Source organism: Trachemys scripta, chromosome 20 (genome assembly GCF_013100865.1).
Source record: "Trachemys scripta elegans isolate TJP31775 chromosome 20, CAS_Tse_1.0, whole genome shotgun sequence".
Taxonomy (NCBI): Eukaryota; Metazoa; Chordata; order Testudines; family Emydidae; genus Trachemys; species Trachemys scripta.
In genome coordinates, this window is record NC_048317.1 from 3,882,314 (window position 1) to 3,905,293 (window position 22,980).

The window sequence follows — 22,980 nt, forward strand, 5'->3', positions numbered from 1 at the left end:
TGCATCTGGTCGTGACATAGCTGACAGCTGTTGATTGTGGGCAGAGTGGAAGTTAATCACTGAGTTTGTACACACGTGTCTGTCACACACACACACACACACACACAAGCTGAGTGTTGTCAAAGTGTGACCACAGCCCCGGTCATTTGGAGTCTGCTCATGCCCAGCACCTTCCCAGAAGAGGGCGCTGCAGGGCATTTGGGGTTCCAGCTCGTGTCCATTCCTGACTTGGGGCAGGGTGCTGGAGAGCACAATGCTACTTCTCTTTCCGGTCTCGTGGGTGTCTTTTCTTTTGCTCAGCACAGTCCACCTACGTGCAAAGCCCCAAAAGGGGAAAGCTCCAACAAGAACTATCGTCTGCCCCTGTGGAGTGGAGATCACAAATGGTCCCCTGCATCCAGGCCAGTGTGCTGGTGTCTCCAGCTAGCCCAACAGCATAAAAACCATTTCACATCCTGATTGCCAGGGGCACTGGATCAATGTGTATTGTGGAGGGGCTGAGAGCCATTGAACCAAACTGTAAACCCTGGATATCATGGAAACCACTTCAAGTCGGGGGGGGGGGGTGCAGCAGCACCTCCAGCCCCCTAGTTCCAGCACCTGTGCTGAGCGCTATTCACCTGCCGCCCCACGGGAACAAAGCTTAATCTGATCATCAATTCTGGTCGTCTACATCTTGTGCTTTCACTTGCTGCAGCTGAATCAGAAGCCGCTGCCTGGCTTAGACCCCCCGCCCCCCCTTGCTGAAATGCTGATACTACCACTCTTTGCGTGTAGCTGGATAAGATCAAACAGTTGGAGAGCTGAATGCTCATGTAAAACAGCTCCCAGTATCGGTTACATGGATTTGAGCCAGTGATTATTGGCTCAGCAAATCCCAAAGACGCTAAGGAGCCGCGATGGGGAACCAGGGACCTGAGACAAAGGTAAAAACTAGTTCTGCAGTCATATAAAAATATTCTCCACCAGTTGCCTTCAGAGAGAGCTGAATCTACGCTAATGCGGCCCATTAGCCTCCCACACACAACCTGAGTTTGCTCAGCTCCTGCAGCTGGCCCTGGTGTGCACAGAAAAATGAACGGGTGCTGCAGTTTTCCTCCAAGAGGCCAGTTCAATGGAGAGTGATGGGGTGAACCAACCCCACCCTGGGCCAGAAGGGGTTAATGAGAGCCTGGAGGCGCTCAATCAACCCTGCCCTGCTACACCTGCCCTGTGTGTCAAGCCCAGAGGGAGGCATTCAAGGACTGAACCTGGGGCAGGTGTGGCTGGCTAGGAGGGAGAGCAGGTGCTTGGCTCTCACTCAAGGAGGGAAGCTTGGTTGGAACTAGAGTCGTCCTGAAGGTAGCTAGGCCTACAAAGAGGGAGCCTAAGGCAGTTGGGAAGGACAGTGGCAGGGAATGAGGCTGCCCAGGATTGCTTGCTGGGTCAGAGACTGCCCTTCCAGGGGGAGAGAACTCCCCTCCTGCAGAATCGGCTGGCAGGCAGGCAGCTCTGCAAGGAGTCTGGGGAAGAGGCTTGGAGAGAGTGGACCTGATACACCAAGAGTCTGGGAAAAGGCTTTGAGAGAGGCCCAAGACAGCAACGTAGGAAGAGATTCCACAGAGACAGCAAGGGGTCTGCGTAGTCAGGCCTTGACTGCTGATTCAAGGCTCCCTGGACCAGAACCCAGTGGAGAGGCAGGGCCTGGGTTCCCCTCTCTGCCCACTGAGGAAGGTGGAGTAGAACCCCCCCAACAAGGGGTGAGAACCGATTAAAGTCCCCTGATGCCGTGTGTAAGGACTAGTGGGACTGGAGTCAGACCCAAGGCCCACTGCAAGTTGGTGGACTACTTGTCGGACCCTTGGTTTACTGTGGAAGGAGTGGGACTATGCGTGACCCAGCCAGAGGGCCAGAAGCGGACCAGGGCCCCAGTGGCTGTCAGCAAGGGGTGCAGAAGGAGAGCCTAATGTCCCATGAGCAGCTCCCAGGGGATGGGCTGGCTGGTGAGTCTCATTTGTATCTGCAGTTTTATACAAACATGGCCCCCTTCCCCACGTCCGCTCCCTGGGTGAGGTCTGAGTCGCGTGCGCTTGCTGTGGTGACCATGTACCTTTTGATGGCTTTTACTCTGAGCTCTGCCTCCCCAGCCAAGCTGCCGATGTGTGAGCAGGATTCAGCTCCTTCTGATGTGCGCTCAGCAGAACTGCGTACCAGGCTCCAAGCCTGCGTGTGACTACACAGGTGTCGCTGTGAGTTGAATTTGGCCTGTCAAACCTCTTGCAGGTGACAGCCCATAAGGAAAGCCCCCAGCTCCACTCTCTGATCTGGGGGTGGGGTGGGGTAGTAGGGCTGGAAGTTAAAGGCCTCTCTTTAACTTGCAGCCTGACCACATTTAGTCTTGGAGTCTGGTAGAATGACTACCTAGGACCCCAAAAGGCCAGTTTCGCAGAGTAACACCCCGCTTGAAATCCCCTTTTTCCTTGTATAAAAGAAGAGCACTTTTCCCTGTTGCCTGTGGTTATTCTGTGGGTCACCAGTCTACTTGTAAATGTATCAGAGCCTAGTTCTCCAATGCATGCACCAAGCTACCAGCCTGGGGCCAGAACCAGATCCTCGGCTGGTGTAATTGGAAGTGAGAATGACAGCACTCTGATCTACACCAGCTGAGGAGTTGGCCCATGCCATTTCATCTCTTTGACCTTTTAAGGACAATGGTGCCTGGTGATAACCTGTATTTAGCAAAGCAGGAATTACTGTTTTGGTGCAAAACCTTGTTACTTGCATTACTGCATACCGAAGCCCTCTGTGCTAGGCACTGTACAAACACAACACAGAGAGGGTCCCTGCCCCAAAGAGCAACAAGTGACAACACATGGATAGAGACAGACACGAGGAGATAATATTGGGCTGCATGATAAGAAGTGGTCTGAGCACACCAGAGGTCGAATTTAAGGTTTTTTTTCATAGGCATCACAGAAAAGGGGAGTTTTAAGGGAGGAACTCAAGGCGGACAATGAGGTAGCACTGTTTATATTCAGGGGGAGCAACTCCAAACCTGAGGGGCAGTGGCAGAGGGGGGGAGAGCACAAAGTGGCTTGTTTGAAAATGTAACAAGTGGGCAATGGAGGAAGAGCTGATCTCCCAGTAGCAAATGCCTGATGATGGGTGGGGTGGGGAGAGGCTATCAAGGGCTTTGAAAGTAAAGACAAGTAGCTTGGGGGGGGGGGGGAGTTGGAGAAAAGGATGTTTTTGAAATGCATATATGCTAATCACTGCTATGGAATGGCAGAGCATTGCAATGATGGGGAACCCTGCACTGCACACTACAGAGCTGAGGGCGAAATATTACAGCCTCCTGCACGTGCTCAAAGCTGGTTTGTTGCCAGTGAGAGATTCTCTCCCCCACACACGTTGTAATATTTGCATAAGTCTCGGTTGCATTTGGTGCCCCCAGTGTGGAAACCTGCTGACTCAAACTACTCCTCTGATTAATCCCGGTGGAGTCCAACAAGGTCATGCCGACACTCTCTAAAGAGATCCAGGGTTTCCTTCCGCTGGCAGCACTTCCCTCGGGATGATTAGAGGGGGTGGTGAGAGCAGAGACCCAGCACCTGTTCATGCTTTAAAAGTAAGGAGGTTTGCTCAGAGACACCGCTCGACTGACCCCCATTTTATGGGATGTCGCTTGTTTTTTTGTCTCAAATTGCTCCATGCAGATTTGGGGTTTTCTCACTCTTGGCACTGAAAGTTATTTGCGTCAGACCTGTAGAATCATGAGACTGCTGGTGGTGGCAATAGCCCTTTCTGTAAAGGAAGGCATCCGGCACCACTTTGAGGTTCCTGCATGAATACATTTTCAGGTCTGTCACCCAGTGTCCCACATTTGCTTACAAACAAGCGAGTTACCCAGCCAAGAGGACCAGCAGCACAGCACCTCCCCAGCCTGCTATTCATCCCTTACTTCATTGTGTGTGACCAATTCATTTTTTAAAAGTTTGATGACGACATTCAGAGCGCCACGAAGCTCTTCACCCCCAAGTAACTGGAGCTATTTTAAAACAAGGCAAATTGTGGTGTGTTGTATATTGTTTAAAAAAGTTTTGCATGATTGTATGAAAATGGAACCTCTGTTCCTTACCATAATTTATTCAGAGGAGGAGGAGGACAATATTTAATTGGTGGCCAGATGCCAGGGCTCCCCTAATCTGCTCCAATCCATGAGTTCAGGCCATAGCCAGCTGTTTCTGCCAGAGAATCTGAGCTCTTCTGATTTGGAAGCAGCAGCCATCAGTGCCTAGTGCTTTACCTACATGTTTAAAAACCACCAAAAAGTCCTTTCCACCTTACAGTCCCCAGCAGGTTTCAGCCAGTGATCTCTCCATAAAGCACCCTACTCCCCAGGGATAGACGTAGGAGCAATAGAATGAAATTAAGGGAGAGTTGGGCTCAATATCAATAAAATCTTCTCAATGGAGAGAGAGTAGCCTAGGAACTAGTCTCCGACTGCTCTTCAAGAAGCCCCGTCCCTCAAGCCTCACCCAGTACCCTGGAGAAACCACGCAGCTCCTCAGGTCTCACTGCTCTGCTCACCTACAGAGGCCACTACACAAGTTACAGGTTGACTGAGTGCAGCCTATTGTACTGTTGGGTGTGTAGAGAGCAAGGGGACAGATGGGTGGCACAGGGCATTTGGCACTGAGGTTATTCCAGGTCACTTGCATTAGGACAGCATGTAGAGGATTCCAAACGGAGATCAAGGCCCCATTGTGCTTGGCCCTATACGGACATAGTGAAAAGGCAGGTCCTGGCCCAAACAGCTTATTTAGAATCCAGCCTGGGTCAGCAATGGCCAGAAGTCATTAACTCATTGCTTAGAGACTGCTGATAACGAGATCAGGCCAGTTCCTGATGCACAGATGTCCACAAGAGTTAGTCTCCCTGCTCTGTCCTGACCCTCTGGGGTCCCAGAGACTGTCACTTTACCATGTGCTTGGATTAGGGTGGCTGCCGATTTAAAGCTTTACTTTAATTTCATGCAGGATATGCGGGGTCCTGGTTTGGGGCACTCCCAGCCACTCCCGGTAAACTGGCCCGGGGGCACTCTCTCTACTGCATTCAAGAGGGCAGCTGAGTTTAGCCCGCTCCTGCAGCAGTGCGGGGAAAGCTTCTCGTTCATTGCCAGATCAGTTGCCTTCTTTCACGCCCTACAAACAAGCCTGCACACCAGCTTATTCCCTTCTCACCCCAACCCCTTACTGTCGGACCCCCTGCCTTGGAGACAGGTCTGAGATGGAAAGGAGTGAAGGGGCAGAGGTTTTGTTCTGCAAACAAGTGATGGGTCGGATGTAAATATATATTAAAAGGCTCAGGGAACTTTCCTACATTTTCATGGGAAGGTACTTTGCTCACCCACTCATCTGCCCCCATAACAAATCCCCCCCTCAACCCTGTTTTTTAATTCTTAAAAAGAGCCTGTCAACCAGCCTTATGATGTTAAAGCCGTATTGGTGCACACAGCTCTCAAGTGACCCTCCAAAATCAGAGCACAACCTCCCAGCCCTTGCGGACCAGCTCTGTTACAGCAGCAAACTGGTATGGGACCAGATTTCAATGCTAAGCTTCTAGGGGAAGCCTGTAAAAGATAATGTCTCCTTGGTCAATGTGCTGGTCAATGGTAGTACGTTACTCTGATGCAGAGAAAAAACAAGTTTACTTCCAGACGCCACAGCTCCGGGGGGGGGGGGGGGGGGGGGGCTGAAAGGACCCCAGGTTCCTCTCCAGCAACCCCAGGCTGCAACCCCCTGCCTCTGTGTGGGATACGCCTCATCTTTATTACCCACGTGGTTTTCACCAACAGTAGAGAGCACGTGGGTCCCCGTCTGAGCCTTGCTGCAGTTAAGCATATTCACATGACACCTGATGTAAAGAATCTCAAAGCAGGACAATCTTACTTCACCCTGTTCACACCAGCCCAGCAGCTTTGCTGGGCTGTGCAAGCCGCAGGTCCAGCATGTCATGCTAGCTGTAGAGTCTCTCCAGCATGTCCGCCGGCTTGACCTTCATATTGGCAAAGGTCACCTTTACCAAGCAGCAAAGCGTTACAGGCTGCAGAATATAAAGTTCTCCCTTTGTTACTGTTCCTAAAAATGGCTGACCTCCTGCTGAAACCTTCTCTGTGCACCTCCAAAGCTCACCCGCTAATATAAGGCACCTGGTGGAGAAGTAAAGGCTACCTAAGCACCATATAGAAACCAATTCCTTTCAGGTGGGCTTAAGAAAAGGCTCTTTCCCCTTTTCCTACCCAGACTAAGTCAACATAGGGCAGACGTACAAATGAATGTTAACTTATGCAGAGCACTCTCTATGCAACCTCAATACGTTAATTCGGGAGTGGTCTGCATGATTCCATCAGACACAGCTTTGGGGGTGGAATGGGTAGGGAGAGATGGTTGGCTGGACACACATTAAACATGCAGGGTAAATGGGGAAGAATACTTGGGGCCAGGTTCTGCACTTAGTTACACCAGCGTAAATCCTGAATTCCTCAGGATTCATACTGGTGTAAGAGCAGAATCTGACCAGCCCTTGTTTCCTTTTAAAACTTTCCACACACACAGATGAGACACTGACAAATATGTAGGTAGTTTTATTATAAACAGTGTTTAATTCAAATTGTACATGGTGACAGATGACTGACTGGACTGATATGTGAAATGAGAACTTTTTATCGGCACAATATTAAAAAAAATACAAATGCAGTAGGTACTTAATATACACACACTTAAACCTGCCACTTTCCCCGTAACCGCCTCACCCCACTGCAATTCCTCAAAACATAACTACTACACACACGGATAGCAAAGACCAGACATACAACCGTTGGTTTAAAAAAAAAAAAAAAGTCACTGCAATATGGACCAGCCCAAGAACTTGTATGGATTTATCATTTAATTGCCTAAACACGTCATTATAAAGAAAGTAGACTAACGCTTAAATCAGATTTGTATATACTTAAGGCCCTGATCCTGTGAACACTTATGCACATGCTCAATTTTAAGCACATGAATAATCCCATTCATGTCTAGGGTTCTATTCACAAGTTTAAAGTGAAGTCTGAGTATCTCTGGGATTTGAGCCTAAATCCTGGGGAAAAGAAAAATATCATTGCAAGAGCAATAATAAACATTTACTACCTAGAATGGATTTGCTAAAGTATCTTAAATTCTTTTTATATTAATGTGAGCCTTTTCCCTGGGACAGAAAAACATCACTTGTGTTCCTTTTGAAATAGAGTTCAGAGTAGTTATGCCTCCGAGGTCAGGAATGTATTTTTGTGCCCTCGCACCAATACTGATGCCCTCCCTAATGTCTAGATGTAGCAAGCACAGGATTTAAAAAACAAAACAAAAAAACACCTCCCCTTTTCTGTATTTTGAAGCATGTATAAAAAGGGAGCCTTATCCAGTGTTATACACGTATAATACATTAGTGTGCAAGGTGGTCCATTGCAAACGTTTGTATTCCAGTTACTAGATCTTCTACAATAAACTACCTAGAATAAATGCCTTAAGCAGCGGTACTGGTCATTGGGCTGCCATTCCCAGTTTTGCTACTACCTTTTCAAACCACATGCCATTTTTAACAAAAGTCTTGGTTTAACTTTTTCTGTCTCCTTAAGTGAACACCAGCTGTTAAAGCTCATGTTTGTCTCCCTTAAAATGACACTAGAAAGAGACCAAAAAAATCATACAGAGCTTCCATAACTTGTCTTGATAGATTTGGCTTCCTAAGAACCCCAGGTTACAGCTTTGGAAGTGGGTCTAAAATATCTGGTCACTCTTTCTTTGGTCTACCTAGAGGAAAATCCTGTAGTTCAGTAGTTTGCCACTAAACAGCATTAGTGCAATATTTAGTGCTAAAAAAATGGGTGCATGTATATAAATACTACACATACTCTATCAGGACAGGTATTTGGTGTGGCAAATGTTAACTGCACAGTTCTAAATTTATATCTTTATCTAAACAAAAATGTCACCAGTGGTGTATCATTTCTCGTACCTATTGCGGCACTTAGTCGTGTTCAGCAAGTTTAAATTGAACCGTCATTCGACTTTAAGATGCTTTTTGGGAACCAGGAAGGGGTGCTAGTGGGCTGCAAATATACCACATAGGTCCCAATCCTGCAACCGCTTATACACATGCTTACGCGTACTCGTGTGGGTGCACCCACTGAAGTCAGTGGGACTATTCATGTGTTTCAGGTTAAGTGTTTCTGCAAGTTTTTGCAGAATCAGGGCCTTAAAAACACTCCCACTCGCCTCCCACCCCCAATGTATCCAAGTACAAAGGGGAAATGGGGATCTAATTAGAAAAACAGGAGAATTTCACTGCACACATTAGAGGGCAGAAACCACATTTTGGATTGATTTCCCCCCCCCCCCCCCAGCTAAAGTGATGTTAACATCAGAATGTAAAAACAGCCAGATTGGGTCAGACCAAAGGTCCATCTAGCCCAGTATCCTGTCCTCTGACAGTGGCCAATGCCAGGTGCCCCAGAGGGAATGAACAGGACAGGTGATCATCAAGTGATCCATCCCGTCACCCATTCCCAGCTTCATTACAGCTACATTATCAAGCTGATAAGATAAAACTGTAACTGTGGATTTTCAGGGGCAGCAGCTAAATTCAGTTGTCCTGTACCAAGGAATCTAGCTGGCCGTTAAGGATTATTACATGCCATTCATAGCAGCAGACTGGTAATGCCAATTGTGCTCACATGCAGCTGTTGCACTTATGTCATCAGCAACTTTATTTTTTACAGTTACCATCAAGCAAAGTGATTGATGGCTTATTACAATGGCAGGTGGCCTTATTCTTTTGTAAATCTGTCCACATAAGTAGTGTAAAGATCCCCAAAGCCTTCAGGGACAGAAGTTAAAAATGGTTATAATAGGATGTATATGAAAATTCTTTTGTAAAGCAGGGAAATGGAAAAGGAAAACTAGGACTTGGGCTTAGCTGTACGTAATTATAGAAGAATAGGGGGAACAAAGTGATTTTTTCCCCTCAAGTTTTGCTGGTGCGTGCCACAACTTTTGAAGTTTCTTGATATAATTATGGTAGCAGTCAGACATCAAACAGGATCGAGTCCCATTGCGCTAGGTCCTGTACAAAACACATAGGAAAACATGGTCCTTGCCCTGAAGAGCTTAAACTTTGGATTTTTTAAAAATAAAAACAGGTTACAAGACATAACTTTAAACTGGGATCCTGCCATTATATGTGAAACAAGGATTTAACCTTTCAGCCAGGTTGAAAAATGTTTAGTCATTTTTCCAGAATACAGATATTGCGGATAAAAAACATCCTTAGCCAGCCAGCCCATCTGGCGAGTGAATAACCAGTCTTTTAGATGCCACACATTTAACTACACCAATCTCCACTTTTTTAAAAAAAGCTGATTTTTATAAGAGGTATTTATTCACTACTTACCCATTTAGGCCTTTTAAAGTAATGCTTTGCAGTTGCATAGCACCTTTCATCAGAGGCCTGCAAAGCACTTTACAGAATTTAGTCTTGTAACACCCATGAGGTAGGAAAGTATATCTAATTGACAGATGGGGAAACTGAGGTACAGAGGGGCAAGTGACTCAAATAAGGCTTTCATCTACAGGACAGGAGCAGTTTTTATATGTAGCTATGTCTAGGGCTACACAATGAGTCAATTGCAGAGCTGGAACTAGAATGCAGGAGTCCTGTTTCAGTCCTTTTGTCAAACACTCAGAGAATTTTGTTAAGGTTACTAGCTGCCCAACAGATCCAGACTGTGCCCTTTGGTATATTCTGGTTGTTAGAGTTATACACACACATGTAGAACTACTAAAACGTGAAGCAGTTCCACCCAAGATAGTCTGTTCATTTGTGGATAAGGCATGAGAGCCTTCTATTCCATACCCAATCCAGCTGCTGTACACACGTAGTCTGGCCACCAAGAATGCAGGCTGGATTTTGGTCAATGAAATGGACTGTACCTTTATGATGATCTGATTTTCAATGTTTTAAAACTTGACCACTTTTCAAGAGCTGCCCTTTGCATTTTATTGTTTACCCCCCCGTCAAGAGTGAGGTTGGAAAATTCCAGTTGTTAAACACAAACCTCCACCAATTAGCCCCGAAAATCCTTAGCTGAATGTTACCATCTTATCAGTGTTTAAGAACTAGGCATCGGCGAATCCAAGGGGTCTGGATTTTATGAAACCGTTAAAACTTTTAAAACCATTCTAGAATTTTTCAACATGTTGGGCCAGATCTAGAGCTGGTATTAACAAGTGTAGTTCCATTGATTTCAATAGATGTGGCCTCTAACTTTTATAAATTAAAAAAAAAAAAAAATTGTTGGCCAGAACCACCCTCATAACCCTCTTCCTCAAATCTAAATAGCAAAAAACTTATTAGACAGAGGTTGGAATGCTAGACCTATGAACTTGTAAATTAGGACTACCAGAGACTTGTCCCATCTCTGCTATAAGTGCATATGCACATCATGTTGTTGATTAGGTTGGATCTTCTTTGAATAAGAAACACTGCATGCAGAATGATGGAACGCATACACCTTAAGCCTATCACTTGTCTGCATAAACTGACTCCAAAACCAAACATGATAAAGTATTTGCAACGCAGAGCTCTTGGGAATACAGTGCAGCAGCTGTAGATTCTCCACTTTTATTTAAATATTCCATTACCCCTTGGCAAGTGCAAAATAACTTCCTTCTAAGGCAAAACAACAAAACAAAAAACCCCAAAAAGCATCAAGAGACTTTTTGTTGAAAATCACACACAAGATTTTACACATGCTCAACCAGACACTGTGGGCTTGCGGGGGAATTGCTGGGTGAAATTCTATAGGCAGGTGGTCAGACTAGATGATCATAATGTTCCCTTTTAAACTCTCATCTCTGAGATTTACAGCTGGAAATCCCAGTTTTAAAAGCAAACTAGTCAAAACAGTCATAATACAACCCTATTGTGCACAAAGTGTGTACCCTCTGTTTTCCGGCTCGATTTTCCCTGAGCAAAAATATATTCATATTTCTGGTACATGTATGGGTAGGGCTAATTCCTGGCCATGCTTTCCTTGGCTTTACTGAGCAACAGGTGGTTCTCAAGCTACTGACCCTAATAGAATGAGGGATTAAAATTATGATGTAAAATCGTGTCCTGCTCGGTCATCTTTCAATGAATCTATGAGCAGAGCCATAAAATGGCAATAGACTGCTTGTCTTTGGGTATGCCTACGATTAAACAGCCACAATGCTTCAGTGTAGACATAGGTCATCCACCTCTCTGAGACGCAGTAGCTTGGTTGACAGAAGAATTCTTCTGCCAATCTAGCGCTAGGTCCGTTTAACAATCTCAGGGGTGTGGATTTTTCAGAACCCTGAGAAAGACCGAGCTATGCCAATGTAGATGAGCCCTAACAAGTACAAATTTTACTCCAGTGGTAATACCTGTGTAATGCAAGCAGGGTTTGGCTCTAAAGTTGCAGCTCTTAAGGGCAAAACTGGACTCCATGATTCAGCTTTACTACGGCAGAAGAAAGATAAAACTATCGTCCACAGTACATGAAATAAGAAACCAGCAGCTGGTCTGCCACTTCTCGCCCAGTAATCTATAATCCAGTCTGAAATTGCCATGCCTTGACATTGGCTGCACAATTTCTCTTGAGAACTGAGAAAAAAGTCTGATTCATGTTGCTCTCTGGACACATGATGCAATTTACAACTAGAGAAGGATTCGATAGGCTTCGAAAGTTTTGTGACTCCAAAAAAGATTTACAGTGGGCTGGTCTACGCTGGGAATTTGCCTTGGCATAACTACGGCTCTCAAAATCCACACCTCTGTGCAATGTAACTATGCCATCTTAACCCCCAAGGTATAGACAGTGCTAGGCTGATGGAAGAATTCTTCTGTTGACCTAGCTACCCCCTCTCTATCTATGACGGGAGAACCCCTCCCCTCAGCGTAGGTAGTGTCTACACTGCACTGCTGCTGTAGTGGTTGAGGTATAAATATACCCAGTATATACAGTGAACATAGGTAGATTCCATCAGTCTTCTGCAACTTGTCTGCTAAATTGGCTGCTCAAAACTAGCTCCTTCTTTCAGGCCTGCAAAGATGTTCCCTTCTACTTGGAACAAACTGTAGAGCAGCAGCTGAGGAGAGCAAATCCAGATTCTGAATCCACTGGATTGATCAAGAACATTAAATAGGGTAACACATAAAGCAACAAGAGAATGCAACCCTGCTTTGTTAAGGCCAGCCAAACTCCGAATGCCCTCATTTTATACATAAAGCATGGAGACTGAAGATGAAAAAAGGAGCACAGTACACTAGGGTTACCATATCTCATAAATAAAAAAAAGAGGACCCTCCACGGGCTCTGGCCCCGCCCATTTCCCCACCCCTAGCCCCACCCCAACTCCGCCCCTTCCCCATCCTAACTCCGCCCCCTCCTCCCTTCCACTCCCACCCAGGGGGAAAGGGCTGCCCCAGTGCTACCAGCTTCAGGGTTTGCCGGACAGCCCCCAGACCCTGCGCCCCCAGCCGGCGCTTCCCCAGCGCAGCTGGAGCCCGGGAGGGGAAGCACCCAGCTGGGGGCGCAGGGTCCGGAGGCACGGGGGCTGCCCGAAGCCAGTAGCGCTCGGGCAGCCCGGCTCTTAAACAGAGCCGAAGAGTCGGGGAGGAGCAGAGCCGCCATTTTCCCGGACATGTTCAGCTTTTTGGCAATTCCCCCCGGACGGGGGTTTGACTGCCGAAAAGCCGGACATGTCCGGGAAAAAGAGGACGTATGGTAACCCTACAGTACACAAGGTTTTATACACTGTAGCTGTTTTGTAAGGCAACAGTTCATAACCCTGCCTCTAAAGCTTCCTCAGTACTGCTTGGCCATTATATTACTGTACCCTTAGGAAATAAGAAACGGATACCACTGCTGCCATTTTATTTTAAGCTTGCGAGGAGACATTACTGAACTGGAGATGTTGCCAGCTGAATGCAGATTTTTTTTAGCTCAGTGGCTAATAAGGTCAATGGAATAATTAATGAAACATGCATCTTCCCTTTGTGCCTGATTCTGAAGTCAATGGAAGCTGGAGATCAGCACATACAGGATGCATCCCACTAGAAAAGGTCAGAATTGTGCAGCGGACAACCACGCCCCCCAAAAGGCATTTTTAAAATCTTTGCAAAATCGACAGTCTCAAATTACTGGCTCTAGCTGTAATTCACTATGTAATATACCCTGTAATATATAACTGGGCAGCCTGGCTTCCAGGCCCTCAAGCGAAACCATCAGGACAGCATAGCTGTCCTATCTGTGCCCAGAAAAGAAACACTTGAAAATCATAAGTGTCATTGGGTTAGGAGACCTAAAAATAAGCAAATAAACCTATTGGCAGGAAGCAGTATCTTCTGTTTGTCCTGCTTGTACTCACCACTGTCATTTCTTTGCCACGTGCAGACTAAAAAAAGGGATTTGTTTTCTCCTTAAATAGAACATTTCAAGTTACGAAGAGTATTCCCTGGGCAGCAAGCAATATGATAGAACTATTTATAATAAAAATAAAGGAAGTGTTTTAGGATACCCAGTAACTTTTTGAAACTGTGTGTGTAATAATATATATTGAAATCTTCAAGGCAACAGATCTTGCCTCAGTGTTGAGTCCAATCAAAACAACCACAGATCTGAGAGGCTGAGGCAACACTGGACTATCGAGGAAATGCATATTGTCTCTTACAAAGAACCACAAAGCAGAAGTTGTTACACTGGAAAAAACTGAACTATTGTCCTGTTAACGTGACAAAAAGAACCAAAACGGCAATTAACTGTTTATCATATAAAAAATTAAATAAAAAGACAAATACAACATTCACCAACGTTGCTTTCAATCAATCAGGCTAAAGTAGTATAGATTTGTTTGCTAAGAGGATATGAGGGGTAATTATTTTTCATTCCAAGAACCTGGAACAACTGACATTCTGTAGTTCCATACATAACAAAAGAGTGAGGTTCTCCAGAGAGAAAGAAAAATGAGTAAGTCACCCATCATATACAAATATACTATTTTATTCTACGGGAATATTTCTGTAACTTCTATCCAGGGAAAACCAGAAATTTGTGTTTAAAAACAAACCTAACAGGATGTCTTGACTGTTTCCCTTATTCATTGAAAAAATTTCACACAACTCTCTAATAGAAAGGGAAAAAAACAACAACCTGACAAAGACATTATAGCTGCACTCATGAGGAATGTCCAAGAATTACAATAATTCATGGATATTTCCTGTGATGTGAGGTTCTGGGTAGACCTGCATGCAACTGAGACACTACTTGTTTTGTTTTTTTAGGGGCAATAGGATTGTGGGGTTTTTTGTTTTTTTCCAACCATACAGTATCTGTTGTTGTCAGTTAAAGGCATAGGGATATTTTTTCTTCCTGAAACACATCAGCTGTCCAAACACAAACTGTGTGTTTGCTATCTAACTACTTTTAATATTGCTATAGGGAGAAGGTTAGTATTTATATACTGTAAAATTAATGTAATTGAGATCATTAAGCCTCCAAGTCTCTGGGTAGTTTATTGATAGGGTAATAATGGCCAGGGTATTTTCCCCCACAGCTTTAGGACAAGATGTGAAGTAAACAGTCTCCGATCAGAAATGACAGACACAGATGGACTTGGATCATACAGAATCAGGGGCAGGTTTACTTTTCACACAGTTTTCTGTATTAAAAAATACATCAGTGAAATCTGTTACAGGCAGGGACAGGACTACCGAGTACACAACGTCAATAGACTACTTTACCTTTGTTGCTGCTAAAAGTAAAGAAAATTAAAAAAAAAACAAATTTAATTCAAGGCTGTTGATTTTCAACTCCTGAAACTGCAGTGAGAGGGTAAGATATCAAACCCCCTGCTACAGAAGTTGGGCAACTACTGATTTTAAAAAAAGTACAATTCTCGTTAAAAATAGTCTCGTATGACCTGTCGTCCTTAGAAACGAACATCTTAAGCTTGAGAAAATGGAGAGACAGATGTTATCTAATCAGTGTCCTGTCCTCTGGATACAGTATGGGAGATTCCCCTTTTAAAAGATACAGTAACAGCCAAGCCATTGAAAAAAAAATATTTCAATTTCCAACACTATCACTAAATTTCTTTGGGTGGGGTAAAAAACCACACAAGGTACTTTTCTACCACAGTTCTGTTGTCAAAAGTAATACTGCACGCGTTGAAAGGGTGGAAAGAGTATCTTCACTTTGAAATGACAAGGCCCTCCAGACTTGCACTGTATAAAAACAAAGAATTAGGTGGGAATGGGGGGGGGGGGGAGAAAAGGGAAGGAAAGCTGCCTTATGCCCAAACCAAAACAACTCCCTCCAAAACAACTATTTTTGCGCACCACAGCATTTGCTCGATTACATCAGACAGCAGAGGCTATTCAGGGGGCTTTCTGCACACAGCCCTAGACCCTCGTTCTCCTATACGTATTCCAGAGATTTTTGTCCCATAACGTGATTGCTCTGATGCTTGACTTACAGCATCTCCCCCACATCAGAGATCCAACAGAGTCGTAGTTGTTAGCATGGACTAAGAGCTAGACTCTGGGGTCACGTGACTGGTTGAACGCAGTCCAGGTAGTCATCCACTAGGATAGTACTCTGGCAGATAGAACGTTGACTTCTGGCTTAATATCTTTCTTAATCTTTGATCCCAGTAAAAAATAAAATAAAACTAAAAAAGTGTGTGTATACATAACGGAAGGTGTCTATTTGTCTAGACCTCACTGCACTGTGTCTCCTGTCCACATGCTCTTTGGCAGCAATGGCTGCCAGCCATGTGAGCCACAGTCTAGTTCTCTATGCCCATGGTTACTATGGTAGAATTTATACAACAGTTTTGCTTAAAAATATTTCACAATTTTGTTTTAATCCCAAACAAATGAAGGATTTATGCACCGCTTGAATAGGTTAATTCATCTTGAGTTTGTTTAGAGGATTTATCACTGCACTGGACACTGGCGTTTCTTGCAGCTTAAAGTAGTTTGCTTCCTTCGGATTCCAGTTTGCACATCCCTTGTGGTTCAAAATATGCCTGTGTAGTGACGTTAACTTGGCTTATTTGATACACAACATTTTCTGAAGGCTGGATGTGTTCACAGTTTGGTACTTGCAATGTGTATTGAAAGGAAAATACCCCACTTCAGTTAGTCTGACAATTCAATATCAGAGTCCTCTGATCTGACTTTGGCAAGTTCTTCGTGTACCTCCCTCACCATAAGAATACGTGTTAACATGATGTCCAAGGTCCCGGGGTCTATTGGCAACGTGGAGTACCACATAGGGCTATTGGGTACACAAGAACGCTCAGGTTGAAGGTAAAACACATCACTTCTCTGCTTCACGCTTTCAGAACTGTTAGTGTAAAGAAAGGAAGACTATGTATCAGAAGGCAGCATTAGCAGTCCTGTTTACAGCACAGTTAAAGAGACAAAGGGAAAGCAGCTTAGACCTACTACCTGACATTACCTTGAGACTGGAATAACTACAATTTAAACAGTAAAATTTGGATCTCCATTCTAGTGCCTCAATCTCTGCCCTTCATTGCAGCGAGCTGCCAATCCGTCTCCAGCTCAAAGGGCATTAGCTATTTATAGAACCAAACAGAATAGCTGCGTCTCCTTATAGAGGTGGTTCTTCAATTGCAGTTTCATCCCATTACATAGCATCACCATCTTAACACAAGTAACGTTCAATCTCAGAACAAAACTGGTTCTAGTGTTCAAGGCAACGTGGGAGCTCCGGCTAAGTCTATGCAGACTAACGGCATTACTGGTATTTCCTGGGACACTTGATAACTTAAATGTTCTTTGGGATTCTGAGGGTACAAGAGCCAGTGATCTACAAAACCAGAGCCTCGCCTGCCTGTTAGTGATAGCAGAATGGTGAACCCATCCACTTGAAAGACTGACCTTCAGCATCAGAGAGTGCCTGGCAGTCTTGCGGAGCAAGGAGTGTAAAGCCTCCGCTCCCTGCTGGGCTTTAGAATTGTCACATTAAAATCCAGGAGGTGAAAGAGGCTTTTCACTGCCACTTGCCCTACTGCAATGGCTGAACTATGATGTCATATGAGGTGGTGTTGCAAATGTGGGATAGCTCAGAACGACACCAGTGAACACAAGGAATATGTGTGAAAGGAGCAGGGAGTGGAGAGGGTTGCCGGACATGGCTTTGCCTGGGCAGGGCTATTTTGCCCTAATTTGGTTGGGTGTGTTTCAGAGAATGATTTACAGGGCTATTAGCGGGCACTAATGCTATGTCACTCTCTGGCATGTATGTTCTTCTGAGAGAGAATAATACTGAACTCCATTGCTCAATGATCTTAAGTGGAGAGTGGGGGAGAGACTGAATGATTTATACCAGGGGTCCCCAACCCGGTGCCTGCGGGCGCCATGGCGCCCACCAGGGCGTCTAAGTGCGCCCGCGTACTGGCCGGCGGACGAGCATCCACCGAAATGCCGCCGATTTTCGGCGGCATTTCATCGGCGACGCCTCTGGATGATGCTGCTTGTTGGCAGCATTTTGGTGGCGACGCCTATTGACGTTGCCGCTGGGTGGCGGCATTTCAGCGGATGCTCGTCCGCCGCCATGGTCCTCCGTAGCTCATCGTCTGGTGCCCGCCAGACAAAAAAGGTTGGGGACCACTGATTTATACGTTCATCCTTGTTCTGCGGCTTCCTTTGTGACTTCTGGAGTAAAGTTAATCTCATCTTTCAGCAAGTAAATGTCAGCATCTCTAGTTGCTACCTCTAGTCACACTCTTCTACCCTGCTTAACGAGGAAAGTGCTACTGAGATGTTGCTTATCTTGCGCGATGGATTACTGCATTGCAGAGCTTGGCTCTACTTCTCGGTGCAAGGGGCCAGATTGCAATCATTCTGCAGGGTCCAGAATCCGTGAGCATGAGGGCAAAGGAATGGCGGGGGTTACTGCATCTTCCTCTACCCCTCTTCCCCCACCCAGCCCGGGGAACTCTTGGCAAAGTTAATGCAAACCACAGCGGTATTACCATGTGACAGCATTTCCCCATCACTGGTTGGACCCCGGAGGATCTGCTGGTGCCTGGCTCCATTAGAGCTGTGATGTTGAGGAGGAGTAGGGAGCCTCAGAGCCTGTGCAGAGGCAAAGGGCTGGGTGACCCTGATCCTCCTGAGGGGCTCAATAGGGATTGGGGGATGGATAACTTCCTTGCTTCTTTGCAGGGGAACTGCGTGTGTGGGAACCCCCTTCTTGTGGGGTGTTTGAAGAAAACTCCCCCAGAGGAGCTGCAGAGTTGCCCTACCCCACCACAGATTTCCTTGCAGGAGGGCACAATCTGGTCCAAGTATAATCCAAAAGTAGGCTGTGCCAATCACTCACCATTTTGACAAGTAAAACTCATAGAGTCGGACTGGACATCTCAGAGGGTTATCTGTGTTTTCAGCCATTTCCACTGCTGTTGGAACCTCCTCGTCCTCACTCCGTTTCCTTTTTCCTACAGATAACTTATCTGGATACAGGAAAATGACACATGAGCTCAGTGGAGAACAGTCCTCCTCTGTGACAGTAAGCTGAAGCTGGTTGGTTTAAGTTCTGCACCCTGATGGGGCTTTGCGCAGCGCATAAATGACATGCTGTTTGAGAGGATCACTTTTCACGCAAACTGGCACTGCCAAGTCAAACACTGGAAACAACTTTATCAAACGAATGCCATCATTTGTGTCGCTGAGAGTTAAAAAGGAGCCCAACATAGCAGAATGAAATGCTGGATCAGGAAAATGTAATTGCTTAAACAATATTTAGTTTCACCTTCTTAATGCCAGTTTACAGTGACTGGTACGACCCTCGCCCCCATCCACAGCTCAATGCTAGAACACCATAGTACCAATGCATGGTCATCCTTGGTGTGTCTGTTCCCCATCTACCTCAGAGTGCGTACATCCTTTCCACGACACATCCACTTACCTGCCACTATGCTTTTCTCCACCCATCTCCTTCTGCTGCACTTTCAGAGCATACACCCCCACTGCTTTTAACAGTAGTTGTATAAAAATGAAATCAAGATCTACCCGCAGTGTATCTTGCTTATGCAAATGACCTTTGCCAGGACACAGAATGAATTTTTGATAAGTTCCAGAACTAAGGCTGTGTCTGTCTATGCAGCAGTGCCAATACAGCTGCGGCATGTGTGGTGAAGATGCCGATGGGAGAAGCTCTCCCACCGACATAAGCGTTTGTGTGCACAGTGCTACGACGGTGTAACTTATGTTGCTCAGGGGGGTGGAATATTCACACCCCTGAGCGACAAGTTTTGCCAACATAGGCTATGTCTACACTACAGCTTAAGACCTAGTGGCCCAATTCTGCACGGACTTGTAACACTATTGGAAGCATTTAAGAGAGACTTTATGGTCACTCACTTAGAAAATCAGTAGTGCATGTTATCAATCTTATCCAGGACTTCAACTCTAGGAGGGAAGAGTAGAAGTGTTACTCCCCTCCTGGAGAAGGTAAGAAGACCTAGCACACAACCAATAGCATCTATCTTAATAGAGAGAATTCATAGCTTATCAAAATTAACTCAAGCAGGCAGTAGCTTGATGATCCTGCTTGCTGTCCTTACGAAGGACACTGTCTGATCAGTGGCAGTCAGCACGCTTCCACCGAGTTTTCGATTCACAAACAAGTCAAACATCACCACCACCAACTCCTCTCCCAGGGCTCATTGCCATCCCTCACAGAATCGGATTGAGCTTTAACATTTCCCAGCTTACCAATAAGCTGCTCACCCACTACCGCAGCGAAGGAAAGCTGCATTCTCTCGCTCTACATCTGGGGCCTGCAAAAGGAGAGTTTCCACTCCCTCCTCCTGAATTTCATGTGTGTCAACAGCTCTGGCTGGCTTGGCTTTATCTGAACTGTTGTCCTGTGGCTGGTCTGCCTTCGGGCCTGCTCCAGTGCGATAGGGTGTGCATACTACAAAGCAGAGCCTACCTAAGCAGACTAACTTCAAGTGCCCCTGACTTCCATGGGGGTTAAAGGTGCTCAGCACCTTAAGGAACCTGGTCCTTCGAGCTATCAGCTCTCCAGGAAGGGAATGACTCATATTCTAGGTTTGAATGGCTGGATGTGCTTAGCCTGCTCTAAAAATGATCAGTGAAAATCTTTCAAATATTTTGGGCATCTCATCCACAAGTTTCTATCAGCTGGTGGGGCTCATACATAATTTGGTTTTAAACCCAGCTAGAAGTCAAAAAGAAAGGGGGGGGAGAGGACAAGGGGAAGGAAGTTAAAGTATCAGCAGAAGCCCAAACATTACTAAATGTGCAAAATGCCCAACGTTTTTTGCTCATTTTAAAATAAAGCATTGACAATGCTCCTGGGGCTATGTAAATCCAAATTAAAACCACCTCAAGTAATTAGAAAGCAGCAACACACCTGATTCTACCTCTTGTTTTTGAAAAGGTGGGAAAAAACGCAGGTATGTCATCTTGGTGTTGTATTTCAGAGTCCGGGTGCGTCTCATAACGTGGGCAAAGGACAGCTTCAGATGCTCATTGACATTCTTTAGTTGGAAGTATTTGGTATTGAAGAACAGAAGTGTGTTCAATAAGACTATAGGGGAATATGCACCGAGCTGTTTACATTCCCATAAATGTTCCTCTTCAATTCTCGAGAACATGTAACCTGAGGATAATGGGTAAAGGAAAAGTAAAAATCAGCTCTTTCTAAACAGTCATCTCATTGTAAGGGCAACTCTCTGCCCTCAGGTATGAGTAAACAGCTTCAGCAGTGACTTGAGGGCACAATGTGATCCCTGAGGATTTTCATAGGTTTAAGGAAAGTAATAAACCCCTGTTGGATTTGGGGGGGGGGGGGGGTTGCATTAAAAAGGGAGATCCTGCCAGACAAATTAGAATATAAATGAAATCCTCCTAGACAACCTGATGCGTCAATGAACTGTACATCAGGTCAAACTCCGATCTACAGTAAGTAGATTTAACTTGACTGAAATCAACAGAACTGCAAACACTTACACAAGGGATAAATCTGACCCATCAAGCATGAGAAACTGATCAATAGCTTGGTCTGAGATTTGTCAAAAGCAAATGGAAAGCAGCCATTATTTATCTCAGTAAGACCTCAGCACAGTTTCATGTTGTATAGCTCAAACAAGTGCTCAGACATTACACTTCTTGGGTGTAGAGCATGGATAATTGTGTGATACCTCCAGGTGGAGATAAACTGCTGTGACATAGTGAACCTGAAAGCAGGTAAAGAAAAGGTATTATGGAGGTTAATCACAGGGTACGTCTTCACTACCCTCCGTATCGGTGGGTAGCGATCGATTTATTGGGGATCGATATATCGCGTCTCGTTAAGATGTGATATCGATCCCCGAACGCGCTCCCCGTCGACTCCGGAACTCCATTGGAGCAAGCGGCGGTAGCGGAGTCGACGGGGGAGCCGCGGCTGTCGATCCCGCGCCGTGTGGACCTCAGGTAAGTAGATCTAAGATACTTCGACTTCAGCTACATTATTCACGTAGCTCAAGTTGCGTATCTTAGATCGATTTCCCCTCCCCCGGTGTAGACCAGCCCACAGATGTGTTAGGCAACCAGAGGCCTTGGTGGATGTAGCACCATGTAAATGCGTGTTTTTTTTTTTTAATTTATTAAAGGAAATACACAGAGAGATGGTCACGGATCCAGGTATGCAATCACCACAATCACTAAAGCTTCTTTGGTATCCTGAAACCCATCTCCTCTATCCAAATTACAGTTAAAAAAAGTGTTCAGCTGTTTTAGTTGCATTTATAAAATTACCACCTTTGTTTCGTTCAGTGCCCTTCCCAAGTATATCAACCAGCCAACTCTGCAGGAAACAGAGGGACGATTTATAACAATATTTTGAAAACCTCCAATGAAAGATGCTAGATGAAGAGCACTTCAAACATTAATTCATGAAGCTCCATGACATATGGCTAAGGGAAGCGTTATACCCATTTTACAGAGGCATAACCTGAGGCAGAGAGATGGTTAAGTGTGTCTGGCTAAAGGGCCCATAGTAAGTCAGTGGCAGAGTTGAATACGGAATCCAGGATTCCCGTCTCCCACAAATGACTACATGTTGTGGAGAGGGGGGGAGGAGGATAGCACCTCACAGTACAGATCATTCTCCTAATCATGGTAGACTTAATGGAGTAGTTCAATGCTGCTGTTCTTTGGCCACAGCACTCTTCAGATGACCTATACTGTAAGGCGCACCCCTGAGAACTCATTCATTTATAAAGATGGGTTTCACTGTCATGCAGGTACATAAAAACAACACAGTATGAAAAATAATTGTCCTACCATTTGGAAGTATTGTAGGTTCCCAGATTTTCAATAGTTTTGTAAGTTCAATCATAAACCTGGAATAGGGCTCGGTAAATATGTTATCTATTCTACCGTTCTCAAACAGGTACTACAAGAGAAAAGAAAGGAAGAGATACAATTCACAGTTACATAGAAGAGTGCTGACAGATTACAGGGTGTCAGATTTATTTTGGTTCTCTCCTACGGTATTTCTCTTTGCCTTCCTTTACAATTATGCTCAAAATGAACGTGCATTTCCAAATGTGTTATGCTCCAAAGCATTTTACTGGCATCCCAGGTATGATAAACAGAGGGGCAGTGGCCTCTCTTATTAAATGGGAGATGCGGGCGAGAATTATTATTAATGCACAGATCTAGACCAGTGTTCTGAAAATTCATCATCCGTGAACACAACAAAATACATCTCCAAATATGGCTCTGTCTACAGATGCCGGCGTAATCATTTTAGCATCTTTCTAATGAACTGGGCTTAAATATGTTAATACAATGTCTCTTGCCAACACAGACAGCATCTTATATAAGCCT

The 22,980-nt window shown here is 45.2% G+C and overlaps 1 protein-coding gene across 5 annotated transcripts in view; it reads right to left on the minus strand.

The window, feature by feature from the left end:
• Positions 1 to 14,411: 14,411 nt before the first annotated feature.
• LOC117868139 (zinc finger MYM-type protein 4) overlaps positions 14,412 to 22,980 on the minus strand; it is a 54,014-nt gene continuing 45,445 nt past the window's right edge. For 4 of the 5 annotated variants that reach the window (XM_034753763.1, XM_034753759.1, XM_034753761.1 and 1 more), the window contains 4 exons: positions 22,432 to 22,543; positions 20,516 to 20,764; positions 18,458 to 18,587; positions 16,246 to 16,453 (listed from right to left, as the gene is read on the minus strand). In XM_034753763.1, the coding sequence (XP_034609654.1) occupies positions 16,246 to 16,453; positions 18,458 to 18,587; positions 20,516 to 20,764; positions 22,432 to 22,543 (699 nt within the window). Of the gene's footprint in view, positions 16,454 to 18,457; positions 18,588 to 20,515; positions 20,765 to 22,431; positions 22,544 to 22,980 lie in introns of all 5 variants that reach the window. The other variant, XM_034753758.1, reaches the window with a different exon arrangement.